This window comes from Apostichopus japonicus, chromosome 15 (genome assembly GCF_037975245.1).
Source record: "Apostichopus japonicus isolate 1M-3 chromosome 15, ASM3797524v1, whole genome shotgun sequence".
In the NCBI taxonomy this organism is placed as follows: domain Eukaryota; kingdom Metazoa; phylum Echinodermata; class Holothuroidea; order Aspidochirotida; family Stichopodidae; genus Apostichopus; species Apostichopus japonicus.
Window position 1 is genome coordinate 21,078,045 of NC_092575.1, and position 18,525 is coordinate 21,096,569.

The following is an 18,525-nucleotide window of genomic DNA, read 5'->3' on the forward strand; positions in this document are numbered from 1 at the left end:
TAGTACTTACATTATAAGTCTTACATCTCATTAAGAATTAGAGTCCATTTACTAGGTGCTACCTGGCCGTGGGGCGGGGGGGGGGGGGGTTCCATTAATTTTCAAAATTTCTAGCTCAGTTTAAAAAAAGTAAGGTTGTATACAAACATAAAAATGGATACAAATGCAGGGACAAAGCTGGATAAGATTGCATTATTTCGGATCTAAGCCCCCTGAGATAAGCAAACATTTCTCATCCTCTCCTCTTTAGACCCGCTCCCCATGGCGGCATTCCTCCTGCAATGCCCCCCCCCCCCCCAAGCGGTATCTCCCTCGATCCAAGCCAAACTGTTGCTCCTTTACACTCGGTCTTTGCCTGTCGTTTGAGACGTGACTGTGTACCCCCCTCCCTCCCTCCCCCACCGCCTCCCCCACTCATCAGTAATAATTATTATTGTTCTGTGTAGTCAATTAAATATCAAGCACAAATACGACTCTTTGAAGTATCCGTAGAGTATTTTCATTCCCTGGAATTTAAGTAATTGCAGCGCTTTTAACGTACCCTTACACGTTTGGAATATTACAACAAACACTACACATAATATGATTGTACCTGTTGAATGGTGTTTGGTTTATCGAACAAGCTCTCGTTTTCATCAGGCTGGCATGTAAAGGAAAATGGTAACGCTTTTTTGTTATGAATGCTATTGATTTTTTTCATTATTTTTGTGGTGGGTTTTTTTCGTTGGTTTTTGTAACAAATTTTGTAAAATATTTACTTCAGTTTTGTCTCCGTCCTATATTGGTTTTTTTTTTAATGGGATATGTGTGTGAAATTTCGACTTTAGGCGTACATGTTGTACCACATATCTATATTATATGTTTAAGTATTGTAACTTATAATATTGTACTTTGTAATATTCCGTCTGCCAGTTGTTCCCCGCCTATAGATTTTTCTGGGGGTTAAAGTCCACCAGGTTTCCCCTTCCCCTCGCTCTACTTTCTGTCTCGATTTGGAAGTTTTATTTGACGCGGGGTGGGGGAGGGGGAATGAATTTTGAAGGGTCTGGTATGGGAGTTTCCCTCCCACTTGAGAAAGGTTTGTTTCGGTAAGGGGATTTCAAATGCAAAATTGTGTTACCACTTCCATCATTTTGACTACATTTTGTGTAGTACAACTTTCAATCAATGCCGAAGTATACGACTTGACGTGCGTTCAATATTTTTTTGCCCTCCCCGCAAAATTTCTGTAGGAAGAGGGTACTCTCCCCTGCACTCCCCACTACCCCCCCCCCTCCCCACTGGAAACGGCACAACTGTTCCCGTAGTAGTTATGTTTACATGTTTGTCTTTGCTGCAGTTATATAATTTGCGTCACGCAATTATCATTTATTATCGTGGTTGCATATATACTTCATCCAGTTGTAAAATAGGTTTCGCGAATGGGCTCGTTATATTTCGGACGGCGTGTGGTCAATACCTTGTGAGTTTGACACCTTGAAACGTGTTGGTGCTCTTGTTAGATTTATCGGTTTTTACAATGGAGTCTAAACTATGAAAAGCAAGCTTGTTATACATGTGAATAGAAAGGCTAGGCGAAATATGAATGACTATTTATATAAACTTGTTTCAGCATGCATATTGCCATAACTTGTGACTGTCAGATTGTGAGATATTTATAGTGCCTGCATGGATTAGAAAAGGTAGGTGATCGAAAGTTTTTTTTTTCAATGTTGGCTATATCTCGGCATACATTGCCAGCATAATACTTAGCTATCCTGAGACCTAAATGATAGAGGTTTGGGAAGAGGGCGGGGGGGGGGGGGTGGGGGCTGAATGGGAGTAAGTGATAGAGGTAGAGACGGGTGGTAGAATGAATTAATCCATTGTTTTGCATTCATTTTGCAAATGTTACTTTTGGCTTTAGTCTAGCATTGTCTGTAACGTTTTATTTTGTCAACTATTGTGACATATAAATATAAGAACTTTAAGTTCATGATTTTTTTGTTGTTGGGGGGAATATTATCCAGTGTCTACGGGTAATAATTATGATTGCATTCGAGTACAGTTGAGCCCACTTCCAAGTTGGAGTCCCAAGCTAGCCCGGGACAAGATGTTCATATAGAGTCCCAGACATTAAACCATTTCTGGGATAAGGTTCAATTCCTGGCAGTGTATCTTTTCCAAGTCTGAGTCATGAGTTCGAATCCAAGCTGAACAAAACATTTGACCCTTTGAGAAATATTTTCCTCTATGAATATTTATCCTCATGTAACATAAAAAGTTCCATGGATTTTTTTATGTATCTTGATCAATTAAGAAATTCCAGTATGTCTTTATTTCATAATGTAGATCATGGTACATAGTTTATTTAATAGATAAAACACTTTTCACATATGTTATAATTCTATAATATCTTTATTTTATATCATTTTTTTCAATTCAGAATTTCTATACGTGTAATAATAGAGATACTTGACAAAATATTCAATTCGATTTATTTCAATTTTTATGCAATCAAACAACAGCGGAAGAGATATTTAAACATAAAAGTGATAACACCACTATATTGACAGGAAAAAATAAACCCCTAGTATGAATTAGGAATTTTACTGAGTATAGGTAATAAATTACAGAGAATAGAAAATACAGTGGGAAAGGAAATTCATTGTGTATACTAAGAAAGTTAAACTAGAAATCTTATGGAATCGAAGTCCTCCGCCGAAGAGCAAGGAACACTAACAAACGTAATGGGGCGAAAAGAGGCGAATGAGATCCCACGTGTATGGTAGGCCATACGGGACAAAATTGCTGATTTATTGTCCGTACGTATTAAAAATTTTACCGGTATTAGTTCTGTTTAATACCGTATTATGAAGCTGCATGGCGATTTGCTGAGAAATAATTAATACCGGCATTTAATAGACCAATCACATTAGCGAATTTTGAAGCTTTTACCATGCCTTGCGCTAGTGTTAATCCCTCTTGCTGTAGCGTGAAAGCAGCGCATTGTTATTTCTGCTGTAGGAAGCAAACTAGCAAAGTACAACGCAATGGCACGCATGACAGAAAAATGAAAGAACAATTTCCGCATGATTTTCGTCGAGAAGCAAAACATACATTCGGGTTATTGACAAATGTTGACTCCCATGCAATGCCAATCCGATGTTTTACCAGTTCGCAATGCATTGAAGAGCATTGCGCTATGCAAAGTTTGGATGACTCCTGAATGAATATCAAGATGGATGAACTATCGGGGGAAGTTTCACACCTGGCGCAACTGAGAGCTGGAAACACGTAAGGAAGCTTGTCAATAACATTGCATATTACAATATAGCGCAACTATAAAGTTGCAGTGCCAACTAAACAAAGATGGTAGTATTTAATGCCGGTATTAATTCTATTTAATGCCGGTTGTAATTCTATTTAATGCCGGTAATATTTGTATTCAATTCCTGCGTATGAAGCTTCATGGTGATTGGCTGAGAATTAATGCCGGTATTAATTAGAATTAATACATTAATAATTTTAATTTGTAAGGACATTAAATTAGCAATTCTTTCCCGTATGGCCCACTATATACTATATATAAGATCTAAGGTGAAGCCGAGACTTTAAAATGCGTTTCATTCATAACCTGGTCAAAGAGACATGGGGTAAGATACCAACCAAGTTAAAATGAATTAAAATATTTGCGAGTTTACCAGTACGATGCAATTACGATTTCATAGATGATTTAGACTCAAGTAGACTACTACATCTCCATATATGCGTCCGCAGTGTGTTGAGGGCGGTCAAGGGGGGTTATTGCCCTCAGCACCCCCCCCCTTCAACCACCACCCGTAGGGGTCAAAGTAGTAAGAAAAGAACTTATCACTGTGTTACAGAATGATTGACCGGTAAAATTCATCTAATGAAACCGTCACACCCTCGACATGGCATAATTAACCGACTCAAGTTTGACTGTTAATCGATTAATTCTTTACCCGTAAACCGGTTAACCGGTTGTTTTTTTGGACGGTTACCCGACTATTATTATTTTTATTATTTTCCTGCCCCCTCCTCCCCATTCCATACGAACATGTATCTCTACTTATTTTATCAATCCCATGCATGGCACGAGAATTAGTTTACACTTAATAAATTCGTGACCCAACTTTGACATTTCGTAATGGCATCAGTTTTATACTGGTTTAGCACACCGTCGCTTAACATTGACTTATGCTAAGATGACAAACGAAGCAGCAATCAATTGCAAAACAGTTAGTTAAGAGTTCTTCTGTGAACGATTTCGATACGGACCACAATCTTGCACTAATCGGGTAGGCAGCGCCATGATCAATGCCTAAGGAATTGAGTTTACCCTATACACAAGGGCGTAGGAACCGGGTGGCTGGGGGGCGCCAGTCCCCCAGTGAAAAATGTGGAGGGTCGGAAGTATCATTCCGCCCCCCCCCCCCCCCGCTTCGCAAGTCAGAAAACTCCTTTTTCATTTCCAAATAAGAAAAAAAATCTCATTTGGAGCACCAAATTGCGTCTAAGGCCAGGTGAAAATACAAACTTAAGTTTACAAAATGGAGTCGGTGTTGAGGTGTGCTATATTGCACCAAATTGCATCTGAGGCTACCTGGAAATGCAAAAAAATCCAAAGGGGGAGGGGGACACCCCCTCCCCTTAGACCCCTCTCCCAAGCCGGCCATAAGTCTTCAGCCCCCCCCCCCCACTCAAAAGTACCTTCCTACGCCACTGACCCTACATGTCTATCGTGTACATTGCTCAATCTATAGGTTTTGGTATAGATTTTTATTCTACCTGGCGCTTCGCTCCAAGCAACGATTTTTCCCTGAACCTTCTAGCAAAGTAATTCTAGGTTACTTGCATAATTATGTATCCTCTATGGAGAGAGCATGCTGTCATACTGCAATACGTTACGAACCGTCGTAACCCATCGGCACCGTTTGTAGTTGTTGCATGTACCCATCCATTTGTTCCTGTTTCGTGGCCATCGTATTCTTTCTCTTTATCGACAATTTCCGTTCGATTGACCAGCTTGCTAATGTAATATACGAAGGGAGAGTGTGTACCATTATATTTAGACACTCCTTTGGCCAGAAAGTCCTTGGGAAAAATATACCCGTATATTTCTTTTCTACAGCTGTTTGATTTGCAGAAAGCTGAGCAGTGCATATCGTCACCTGATTTGAAAGATCGTACATACAAACAAATTTTTATGATTAAAACATATAAAGGCAATAACTGTCCGTCGACGCCATTATTCATAAATGGATTCCCAGGTGGAAAGCACTGCAGAGAGTGTTGAGGTTTTCAATGGGTGACATCAGCATCAAATTAGTTGACATATTTCAGACCGTAAGTTAAAAAGCACTTCTTTAAACCACTCAAAATTTCAACATTGCTAAAAGGTTTCAAAGGCACTTTCCCTGGAGATTGTGCATGCATGAGTCTCCAATACATTCACAGATATTGAACAATGGCAGGCGTAACTAGACTTTCAGTGGCTCCGGTCCAAATGTGAGCGCTGGGCCCCCTTGAAACCCGTCCTTCATCTAACCTGCTGCACTTGCTACAAAGATAAAATTGTAAGAGTAGATTTGGTATTGAATTGGGCAAGTAAATGTGTCAATTCGTTAAGAGTAAAGGCATGCTGGTAGGTCATTCAATTATTATTGCAAAGGGAACACACGAATAGCAGTAGTGGTCTGTTGGCTATCGTATTTTCGGAACAAACCTTTGGATCACCTAGATGTTATACTTTGAGGGGACCTGGTTCAATGAAACTCCTGGACGCGACTATTGCTATACGCCCGCTCCATGGCATTAAAAAGTGACACTTTGAGGTAAATATGCTTTGATGTTGGCAGGAACAATTCGTCAGGTGACTCACTCTTACGAGTCACGTGATGATTATGCCTTTTCCCCACTTTGTATTTATTTGCAGACAGAGCACTCCCATATGCTGAAGAATGAAATTCTAACCAGCTACGGTAGTGAAGGGACGACATGTAGATCTGAAAGTGCTCCAAACCGCGATATGTCTCATTGGTTGCCGATTGAGTTAACGAGGCGTTACTTATCGCGGTGTCAAAATACAAAAATCACCATTTTGGTTTTATCGTGTATCATCGGTTTTATCGACGAGACGCTTATGACTATACCAGGTAAGAAAGCTTTACGAATAACATATTTCAATGTATGACCTTGTCTTTATGTAAGTCATTGCTTGACAGAGGCCGCGTCGAGCGCCAGATTGGGCCCCTGTGACCATTACGTCATCGGGCCCCACCATGGGGCGGGGGTGGACCATTACGGTTAGATAGGGTTACTTATAAAAAACCGGGTATACGTTTGTGGTAGGTAACAAGTATACGTCAGTTTGTATATCATCTCCATTGGCGTCCACAGGAGAGGTAACAAGGGGGTTTACGCTAAAACTAACTTCTTGTAATAACTGAAAACTGATTTCTCTCGTTACAAAAATATCTGCAACCGTTAAAGGTCTATTGATCAAAGCAATTCACAGAGAGATACCTGATACCATGCAGCTGCTACTCTAACGGCAGCTCCCCTCTGATACTAACGATTAACCGGTTAACAAGCTAATGCTAGCCGATGAATTCTTTGGACTGTTAATCTGTTATCGAAAACTCAAACTTTGCTCGCCCCATCATTTTTTTTTCTTCTCTGCGTATGTCTAACAATGCTTGTGTAATTTTCTCTCTTTTTCTTATAGTACCTATACTTCCAAACTTATTTCTTGGAAAATGTCAGTCTGAGTTAGCCCACATGCACTACAACATGGCGGAGACCCAGTATCGAGATGACCATGTTTGTTCTGAGGAACTCAGTATGGATTTACAAACGCTTTGTACGGTAGATACGGAACACGACAGATGGAAGATCGCCTTCATGATCGATGGAACAAACCAAGTCTGTTGGACAGCCGCTTTCGATGATGACGTATGTATGACGTCACTGCATAATCTATCCAGACGGACCAATCAGACCTTGGAATGTTTCGAGATACCACTAACAGCAGATATATGTCGAGAATGGGAGGATTGCGAGAAAGAAATTAACGTCAAGGTTGGCGTCATTCTCTCGTCCAAGTTTCTGATGCGGATCCTGCTCAGCCCACTGTTGGCGGTCTTACCAAAGTAGTAAGTGAAAACACTAGCAGCATTTGAAAGAGACTAGGTAGGGGCAGGGGTGGAAGGTGAATGGGTGGAAGGTGAAGGAATGGGAGGGGGCTTGGAGGGATGTGGGGTGGGAGGGAGGAATTGAGGACAGTAAGAACTTCAATACTTGGAAAAGAGCAGTCAGGGAGGAGCGATGGGAGGGGTGGGAGGGGTGAGAGACAGTGGGAAATGTGAGAGGGTGGAGGAAGTGGGAGAAAGTAGAAGTGGTGGAGGAAGCGGAAGGAAATGACAGAAAGTGGGATAGTGTGCCGAAGTGGGGGTTAGGGGCCTAGAGAGAAGTTAGCCAGAACAACATTATTTGAGAGAACAGGTAGGAGATAGATTAGGGCTGGTGGGATGGGTGTGTGAGGATGGAACGGATGGGAGCGGAACTAGCGGTAGTATGTTTGGAGCCTCTCAGGGGTCGTACTATAGATTTATCAGTCTCATAACACCATACTACTCTACTGCCACAGGAAGGATAGCAATTGCGTTGGAGTTTGTTAAACATATTAGAAATAGGAAGTGGTGCAATGTTGGTGTATATAAAAATATTACTCTTGTGTCTTGGTGGCTTAATGTTTTGACGTCATGACATCATGCTGTCTTGACGTCATGCTGTCTTGACGTCATGCTGTCTTGACGTCTTTACGTCTTAAGTCTTCTAGTCCTAACGTCTCAATACTGTTATGTGTTTACATCGTGCTGTCTTGCTCGATCGCCGAATGAATCGAGGCATCCATTAATTATTTACACATCATTCATGTTCATAATTCTTTTTATGCTTATAGCACTGGCTTTCTTCCAGTTTATCACGTGGCAGTTACAACTGGGGCTATATCTTGTACAGGTAAATCTGCCGCCACTTAATTTGAAGAAACTTAACAAAATTATAATTAATAAACTATATATAATTTGATATCAATATATGGCCTCTACTTATTTCAACATATTTGTTTCCCCTGAAACTGTGTACTTCAAACTTGTCGTAGGTCGTGACGTCACGAAGGAGGTTAGAAACTGAAGTACAAGGAGAGGGAGAGACAAGCTTAAGGGAAAAGACCATTAAAGTACAAACACTTCTATTACGTACGTTACTTAAAACAATTACTATTTGTGGGTGCAGTTCTTGGCACAATTTGAGGTAACTTATACTGCATGCAGTACATGATAAAACCTATGCTCTCTATTGCATAACAGTGGACCACATTTTGCGGGAGAAAGCAAAAAGATCTCGACCGAAAATCTCGACCGAAATTCACTCATGTGTGAGTGCCTCCAAATGGGGAATATGGCCCGCGTTCTTACACCTTGAAAAATCGAATCATGGAAGGGGCGAATGGGGGTAGTTTGGCGTTCCCCTAACGTATACCGTAACCTCTATCTCTCCAGATAACATCTCCGACAATAATTACCTGTACTCACAAACTACCCATTACTTCTTCATTGGTTTCTTTTCAGTTTATGCCCTATCTTCTCTGTTTCCGTATATCCTGACCGCGCGTTTAATTCATGGCATTTCTGCAACTCTTTTGACGGTAGGAAGTGAGTATATATTATTACTATACGTATATAGTGTATGGTACAACCCGCACACGGTGTTATATAAATCAGTTCATCTGCATGAGAATCACACAGGTGACATAGAATCTATACTTCCTTATTTTATTGCTGGTTTCTATTAAGTCATAGACTTAAGCTCGAAATTACCAGGAAAGGGAAGAAGGAGGGGGTGGGGGAGACGAGTAATAAATGCGGGTATCGTGTGAGCATATATGTACCGTACTCGGCATATCGATTTATCACACCTATTGGGGATGGGGAGCACTATGATAAACATTGAGCTCTTTTAACTCAAATCTAAACGGTCATGATGGCACATACATATATATATATATATATATATATATACACATATATATATATATATATATATATATATATATACATATACATATACATATATATATATATATATATATATATATATATATATCAATATATATATATATCAATATATATTTATATCAATATATCAATATATATCAATATATATATATCAATATATATATATCAATATATATATATCAATATATATATATATATATATATATATATATATATATATATATATATAAATAGAGAGAACGTCTTGACCAAGACTAGGCTCCACGCAGAATTAGATCCAATACACAAAATTTTCGCTCTATTTTGGGCGTAATGTGTAAGAATTACCAGGATTTGTAGCTGCCCTGGTCCATGAATTCTGAGTTGGGAGGGATCCAACAAGTTGTAGGAGGAATAAAATGTTTATGTCCTGTAACTTGTGAGGATTTGTGTACACACGGTGGTAGAACAAATGGGGAAGAAGCGCAGTTGTCTGCAAGAGATGTGGGGGGGGGGCGACCCCGTGCCCAGTCTGGCTACGAAACTGAGATACCAAATTACTACTATATTAGCAGTGCATGCCGTGCGAAGCGCTCTGAGTTTTTTTCCACTATATGCATCTTGATTCAAAGCAAACTTAAGTTCGCAGAATTTTACTTGCCAAAAATGAGTGGGTCCGCATCCTTGTCACCCCCTGCTTGGATCCCCCCTTCGTATATTAGCAACGTACTTTTTTTCACATTTAATAAACAAAATTCACATCAGTTTATAGCATAAGAAATATATCATCACCAACTGGGAGAAAGTGATATTTTTGGTTCATGATGTGAATTTCGATATTATTCGGGTCAAATGGTAAGAGAAAATCGAATAGCTGAGAGGGGAGGGAGGGGGGTGGGGGCTATATGTTTAAGTAGGTCAAGGCATAACATTTCCTATTGTTTATTCAATTTAGTGGGTGGACTAACAAATTATGCCTTTAGAGAAGATGATAAGCAGAGAGGAATAGCTATTGGAACGATGATCAGTTTTATGGCACTCGGATCAGTCGGTTCGTATTTTTCATTAATTTTCTGCAATTATTTCCATTTATGTCCTTTTTTTTCATTTAGTCTTGAGTATGACGAATCAAATACTGTTAAATGAAGACATTTGTAAGATATTATATGCATAAACACACATATGGAAGTTAAAATGTCATTTATGTACTATTGTTCCTGTGATTACTATTATTATTATCATTAATAATAATATTATTATTATTATTTATTATTTATTAATTAATCATTATTATTATTATTTTTATAGTTGGTCCACCCTTTGGTGGATTAGTCTTCTATCTCTTAGGCAATTTTGCACCGTACACCATCATGGCCTCGGTCTATGTTCTTTTCCTTGGTAAGTTAAATTTATTTTAAAGATGCTAAACGCAATACAGCATTTATGTGTTGCGATTAACGTTTAGGGACAGGGGCAGTGACGAGAGGAAAGGGGGGGGGGGACTATGAAATGAAGTAATGCTTTTAATATACCGCAAATAACCTGTTTAGATAAATGTGAAACATTTTGAGAGTCAGGTTGTTTTCATCCTAGCAGGATTCTTTGAAGAAGACCCTGCTAAAATCGAAACGTCAGTCCCTGTCAGTGTATGTAAAGCATGGGACTCTCAGTTTGACAATTATATACATATACATATACATATACATACACACACACACGCACACACACACACATATATATATATATTTATATATGTATATATATATATATATATATATATATATATATATACATATATATTCACACGCCCCTATAACACAATATTGATGACGCCTTACTTCATGTCAATTGTTTCCTTTATTTGCAGGAGTTTCGCTTCTGTTACTGACCGAGAATTCTTTGGACGAATCCATTCAAAATAGTAGTCCCTTTGATGTGATAGAATTGATCCTTGATCCATACATAGCTATATGTACACGTAAGTCATGAATGTTCTAAAACAGTGGTTTGCAGTGTTAGAATAGATCCTTGATCCATACATATAGCGTTATTTACACGAAAGCTACGAATGTTTCATATTGGTGGTTTGTTTGATGTCATATAATTGATCCTTGATCCATACATAGCTATATGTACACGTAAGTCATGAATGTTTCAAAACAGTGGTTTGTTTGATGTCAGATAATTGATCCTGAATTGATAGTCTGTTTTAATATGATATAAATGATCACTGATGCATACATAGCTATTATGAACACGTATAAAGTCACGGATGCTTTTTTTTTTCAAATATTATTTTAATATTGTTTTGTTGAATGTGATATACTGATAATTGATCCCTGATATCTACATAGCTATATCTGCACACAGATGTCATGAATCTGTCAAAATACACTCTAAAAGAAGTTGGGCAAATATTTTATTAATTTACAAAATATTAATTACCAACGTTCCACATTTGGTAAAGGTTTGCCCCCATACAAGTAAAAGGCGGGAAAGTTGTTATTTAATTGGTTAAAGTGTCGTTATGCTCACTTTTAGAAGAGTTTATAGAGACACATGAGCTTATTAATGTTTAAATACTATGATTATATTTTACCATCTCTCTTTAGATGTATGACATCATAATTGTATTTACTTTTCAGTTGGATTTATTTTCGCGGGTTGTAGTGTATCCATAATTGAATCATCGCTTCCCCATTGGATGATCACTGTGATGTCATCGCCCGCCTGGTTACAGGGTCAGTAGTGGAAGAGTCTGGCATCATAGTAGCATAACGTCATAGTATGACTTTATATGCCAAAATATATAAAAAAAACTGAATATAATCCTGCTCGTTTCATAACAGGGCCGACGTCCATGAAGTAAATTAGCATATTTATTTCAAGTATAGAAACTTAAACATTTTGCTTTAACATAAACCGTCTTTTCATTCGGGTTTTAAAAATAGCAGACTCCAATCTATTGAGTCATCCACATCCCAGAATGAATTTCACCTTTAGTAAAATAGCTGAAAAACTTAAGACTAAAAGATGGCTTATGTTGACATAGATCACTATTGAATTTTACTGGAAACAGATTTCCTATGCAGCAAATAATATCTTTAATTATCTATATATATAGATATAGATATATATATGTATATATATATATATATATATATATATATATATATATATATATATATATATATATATATATATATATATATATATATATATATATATATATATATATATATATATATATATATATATATATATATATATATATATATATATATACTTACAGCATGTTGTTACTCGAGTTTCACGGCTGCACGGCGATCATCAGATAACTGAACATATTTGAACATACCAACTGAACATATATCGGACAACTGAAATACACAAATTTCAAAGGCTTGAAATTTCCTAATTCTTCTTTTGGTGGCTTTTTCATTGTTAAATTAGTGACAAATTCAAATTCAATTCCACTTACCACAGGTATCATCTATCTACCGATGGCCGGTGTAGCGGTTCCTTTCGGTATAATCGCTGGATTTGCTGGAACAACAATACCGAGGTAAGTTAATGAAATGCGGTTTCAAATCGGTAGTCTAGGCTATGTATATATCTTTCCCCTCCTCCCGGTCAGCAATATTTCAATAGAAACTCAGCAAATTGTGTAATGCTTGGCTGATTTTTATGTCGATCCCCCTATCCCCCCCCCCCCCCCCAATGAATTTGACTCCATGATGGTGTCGATGTATTGACAAAGAATTTAAGCTACTTTAAATCACACCGATTGATCAAATTGGCTAACAAGGTACTGTAGCTTATTCCTCCTCCTCCTCCTCCTCCACCAACAACGTCCCCTCCCCCTACATCAACATGACCACCAACCTACCCTCCAATTGTGTTCAATGATTTCATCATACACCTATGTTCATCTATTTCGATCAGGTTGACTATTTTCGGTAAAATTCCTTCTCATGTTTTGCCTCATCCTGCAGGTGGTTGATGGTTTTAGCTGGGTTTCTCTCCATCGGATCGGCACTCGTTGCGGTCAGTTGATTTTCGTTTTAGTAGAAATATCAAAGCATACACGCACATACAGTATGTCACGTACGAATCACATTGGACAGTTGCACTTTGTATATTGTAACTATCGAGAATTTTATGACTATGAAAACAACTTAAAGCTCATGAAATAAAATAAAAACTAGAATTGTAATTTACTGTGTTGACAGGTGCCATTATAGGACTGGTCTTTCATTAAGCCTGTCCATTTTGGACTCCGCTGGTCACTCTTTGACTCAAAGGTGATCTTTTAAATTTTCTACAGATTCCGCTTTGTCGATCACCAGAGGTACTTATCCTACCGATGATTCTTCTCGGTGCAGGATTCGGTAGGTTAACATATCATATAATGCTGACGACGACAGAGTGACTACAGAAGTGTTGCTGAGTATACCGACCAGTGACTACAATCTGATATTAGTCTATATATTGCATTCTGTCTGTATGCTATTTTTAATATGTTACTCTTCATGTTCGAGTACTTTCAAAATGTTCCAGAATGTGATATGGGGAATACAGTCGAGTAACTAGTCCGGTTTGACCTCCCGGGGCCCTCGCCCGAAAGGGGTCGAATGGGGCCCAGTGACGAGGACCGAAACAATAACCACCCATTCGTAAGAGCCGGTCGCCGGGCCCCATGCAGAATTATAGGCCTAAGTGTGCCATATCCAGGCGCCTAGAGGTTCTCGATATTCAAAATTGATCACCACAGCCCAAACAATGGTTGGGCTTGGGTAAATGTGGACTCTCCTTTGGGGGGGGGGGGGGGGTTGCATAGGTGAACCGTTGCCTTGGTGCTCCTTGCTGTGTCACTGGTGCTTGTTTGTGCCATATCAGTAATGTGAGATCATTCATTTCCGCTATTTTGAGACCGCCTCCGTCATAAGCTATATTGTCATTTTTGGAATGATGTTTGTAAGTTGTGTATATAGGACTATAGCCTGTTTTGTATATCTTTACATGTTAAAGCATTTAAAATTTACCATAACCAGCCCTCTTTTACATTTTCTTTGTGTTCATTTTTTCAAGGAACCTTAGACAGTACTTTGTCAGCCTTGATATGCAAATTTGGACACGAAAGACATGCTGGGATGTATGCCGCCAGCATTGTTATATGTGGCGTCGCTTTCAGCTTTGGTTTTGCCTTAGGTGAGCAGTATAATAAAGTAATCATTATCTTCTCCGATTTTAATCTGAAACTGCTACTTGAAAGACGTTAAACCCTGTATATGAAAATGAAGTTTAGAGTGAAGAAGATATTTTTTAGTATTGGCAGAGCGTTGAAAGCCAGGCTGGACCCAAGAAAACGCTTTTCCCCGGCTTTTTATTGATAACCGGCATGTTTCTTAATCAATTGGAATTGCGCCATAACAACAACGTGATTCTATATGTATCTATTATTCCTTGATTCTAGCTATATTAATTTGTTCATTTCTATATTAGTTTATCACCGTGACATTGTTTTCGTTCCAGGTCCGTCTATAATGGGTATATTGATTAACTTAATCGGATTTCAATGGTAAGTCACGGTTACAGATATGACCAATTTTTTACTCCCAAAAAATGGATACCGTACTTCAGATATCAAAGGGTGAGGTTGGGGTGGAGGGGTGAAGGGGCTGAGGGGAAGGTTGGAGGGAGGGGAATTCTTAACTCCCCGAATAGTTTAGATTTGGTCATAATTCCTATGCATGGAAGGGTCACAGGCGAAGCAAGGTTTTTTTTTTTTTTATAAAGGACGTCCATGGTGTGGTCAATAGGTCATTGAAGCCGAATCCCACGATGGAGGGTCTTTCGCCTAATTAACATGAACGGTTTAGACGACAAATGGTGTATCCAGAGACAGAGTTAGACCGTAACTTAGGTCCATAATTAGCTTTAAATGTAAGTTTGTTGATGATGTTGTTTGTTGATGATGATGATGACGATGGTGGTGGTGATGATGATGATGATGATGATGATGATGATGATGATGATGATGATGATGATGATGATGATGATGATGATGATGATGATGATGATGGTGATGATGTTGATCATGATGGTTCTTATTACGTCATATATTCTCTACAGGCTGATTACTGGCCTTGGATGCATGGTTGTACCATTCGCTTTGGCGAGCCTCATCTTGAGAATAGGGGAGAACACTAGCTGTGATGAACCAGAGCTGGATAAAGATAGCCATGACGAAGCGCAGAAACTTCTTCCTGAGTCAAATCCGGTGGATGGCTAGTTATTATTATTATTACACGAGATTTATATAGCGCCTTATTCAATTAAAAAATTGCTCTAAAGCGCTTTACAGCAAAAGAAAAATTTGTTAAAAGTAAAAAAAGTTAAAAAGGATATAAAAGTTAAGATTTTATAGAAACATAGAAATGTTAAAACATAAATAGAAAAATTATGACTAAAATACAATAATAACACCTAAAATAAGTATGTACAGCAAGTAAAAATTAAGTACATTAATCTGTGTTGGCAGCTCTGAAAAACAGTGTTTTAAGTAATTTCTTGAATTGCGTTAAGTCTATATTAATATTGCATATGTCCTGGGGTAAGTTATTCCATACTGTGGCAGCAGTATAATCAAAACGTTAAAATTCATATGTTGATGAACGGGTAGAAGGCACACTAAGTAAATTTTTATTCATTGAGCGTAAGGATCTAGGCGGAATATAAGGTATGGTCTCATTGGTGATGTAACTAGGGGTCAGGTGATTAAGAGCCTTAAAGGTAAGTAAAAGAATCTTAAATTTTGATCTAAAACGTACAGGTAACCAATGTAGTTCATACAGTACAGGAGATACATGGTTGCGACGAGGAGTTCTAGATATAAGGCGAGCTGCACAATTTTGTGTGCGTTGTAGGCGGTTTGTTAGAGACTGTGAAATACCAAATAGTAAAGAATTGCAATAATCGAAGCAAGAGGTAACGAGGGATTGAACCAGTATTTTACATGCATCAGTTGTAATGAAATCTCTTATTCTACCTATATTACGAATATGGAAATAGCAAGACTTGATAATATGATTAACTTGGGTCTCCATGGTAAGATGAGAGTCAAAGTAAACTCCTAAATTCTTAACAATAGATGCAGGATAAATGGTATTGGTCCCAACTGTAATGTGCGGAGTTACATCGTCTTTCAATTGGGTTTTAGGTGAAAAAATAATAAGTTCCGTTTTAACATGATTTAACATAAGTTTGTTTCTCCTCAACCACATCCCAACATTGTTTACACATTCCTGCAACTTTTCTTGTATTTTCTAGTAACGATGTGTGAGGTGTTTGTACTAAAAAAAAAAATATAAAGAGACTACACATAAATTTGATACGAAAGACAGAATGGAAGGGTCATTTGTCAGTATTTATGTATAGAAATTGATTAATGCATATGCGAACATTTACACAACGATAGTTTAGGGCAAATGAAGGCAATTATACATGTTTTGTGAGTCTAATGGTTACAGGCCCGAATTACCCAAATTTCCAGTAGGCACTGTGCCTATAGGGCCTACGAAGAAAATGGGGGCTACGGCAATGCCGCAGAGTGTGTAAACTGGAGTATACAAAATAATATGTTTCCTTGCTTCATTTAACTATTATAAGTAATGGACCGTATGTCACTGCTATAGGCTTTATTCCCATAACTTACATAACAATTTATTGGTTGGTTCTATTAGCCTGTTATAAAGTGCCATGAAACTTTCATTTATCCATGTAAATCTGTATCTGCAATTGTGCAAGGCATGGGAAGTGTCATTTCCGGCATCTAGGAGGTATTCTAGTCAAACAATATTCGTGCGATATACGCACGAACCCATGGTGGCGCTCCCCGTAGATCAGGGTTGTCCAACCTTTTGCAGAGGAGGGCCACATGGAATGATTATGATGATGGAGGGGGCCGCATGAACCCTACACTCGATTTTTTGCCCGAAGCCCAAGGCAACAAAATGTGAGCACTGCGCGCGGAGCGCACTGATTTATTTTCCTTCCTGATAAAACAGTTGAATGAAGTCCAGCCGCCCCCCCCCCTCCTCCTCCGCTTAGAGAGTATCACACAAACTGACCTGTATGCAGTTTTGTGGACCCACAAGGTTCGAATGATTGATTGTATAGCTTCAAATTGTTATCAATAAATCTGCTCACTAAAATTTCGCACCGTAGAGCATCTCTGGCGGGCCGGACGCAACCCTGCGGCGGGCCGGACTGTGGCCCGCGGGCCGTAGGTTGGACAACCCTGCCGTAGATAGTGTCGAGCAGGGGCGGACTGGGTCTTAATACCGGCCCGGGCATTTTTCACCTACACCGGCCCATTATTCATTGATATGCTGCTTACATAGTGATCGCCGTCCTGGGGAGGGGTCTAAGGGGAAATCCCCTCCCCATTGAAAGTTTTTTGAAGTAAAGATGCAAAATGGTGCTATATTTCTCAAATTTGTAGGTTACAATAATCCTTTAAAAATGACACAAAAATAATTTTCCAGAAGCTACACGTGATAAACTGAGGAAAGATAAAAACGTAAACAAAAATATATGTTTTAGTCTGGATTTTATTTAGTTTTTCAAGCATTTTGTGACAACATGCTTGAAAAAATTTGAAAAAAAAACCTAAATAAAATCCATTAGCACGGATGGGTTGCTAATAGCACGTTCTTTTGATACGAACTTACAGACTAACTAAAAAGGTGATTTCATGAGCTGATTCCCACAGTTACAAAATATATTTCTACACAGCCCGTCTGTATTCTATTATAAATACTGTGAAAATGGGCTGTAATTTCTACCAGGCTCCCCAGCCCACCGGCCCACCGGCCCACCGGGCATTGCCCAAATGCCAGTCCGCCACTGGTGTCGAGGAATTTTCGCAGGCCTAATGCCAGTGGATGCACGAAACGCTTAATCTGGGTCTTGGTAGTAAAAGCCTTGCTCCGTCAGCTTCTTTGCCCGCACAGCGGACGTGTATTACTCCTGCACAACTGCATCCGTTAGAATATGGTACATATCCACACTTGCTGTACGAAGTTTATCAGCTTCTTCGATGCATATATGGTCTCATTGCGAGAACTTTTGTTGAGAGCTGCAACGGACCGTCCAAGTAGATCTACCTGATCTTCCGTTTTCACTATATCTGTTTTTTTTTTCGTGTTGCTTCGTTTCATTGTAGATTAAATTGAATGTATATGCACAACAAATACAGCTTCAACATGGCTTTTACGTGTGTTGAAAGAGCCATGTACTGTCAAAACATGGAATTGACTGTAATTATAAACAATGAAAGAAGAAAAGAATGAAAGAGGAGAGGTTCTTTAACTGAACGCAATCATCTTGTTGGAATCTCCCGTTGTTATGCAATGATAACTTATTTTATTTCGAAGTTTATATATCGAACAAATATACC

At 38.6% G+C, this 18,525-nt stretch overlaps 1 protein-coding gene across 3 annotated transcripts; it reads left to right on the plus strand.

Moving 5' to 3' along the window:
- The first annotated feature begins 556 nt into the window (after positions 1 to 556).
- On the plus strand, positions 557 to 18,390 carry LOC139981149 (synaptic vesicular amine transporter-like). 3 transcript variants are annotated; one of them, XM_071993342.1, is made up of 15 exons: positions 557 to 660; positions 5,939 to 6,158; positions 6,731 to 7,157; positions 7,967 to 8,025; positions 8,637 to 8,720; positions 10,018 to 10,113; positions 10,371 to 10,460; positions 10,930 to 11,040; positions 11,708 to 11,803; positions 12,549 to 12,627; positions 13,058 to 13,109; positions 13,390 to 13,453; positions 14,154 to 14,273; positions 14,598 to 14,643; positions 15,198 to 18,390. In XM_071993342.1, exons 1-15 carry the CDS (start codon positions 658 to 660, stop codon positions 15,355 to 15,357), a joined length of 1,707 nt encoding a protein of 568 aa, XP_071849443.1. In that variant the 5' UTR covers positions 557 to 657; the 3' UTR covers positions 15,358 to 18,390. The 3 variants fall into 3 exon arrangements, with proteins under 3 accessions (XP_071849443.1, XP_071849444.1, XP_071849442.1); XM_071993343.1 differs by lacking the exon at positions 557 to 660 and adding an exon at positions 1,464 to 1,682; XM_071993341.1 differs by lacking the exon at positions 557 to 660 and adding an exon at positions 5,181 to 5,349.
- Positions 18,391 to 18,525: the final 135 nt, after the last annotated feature.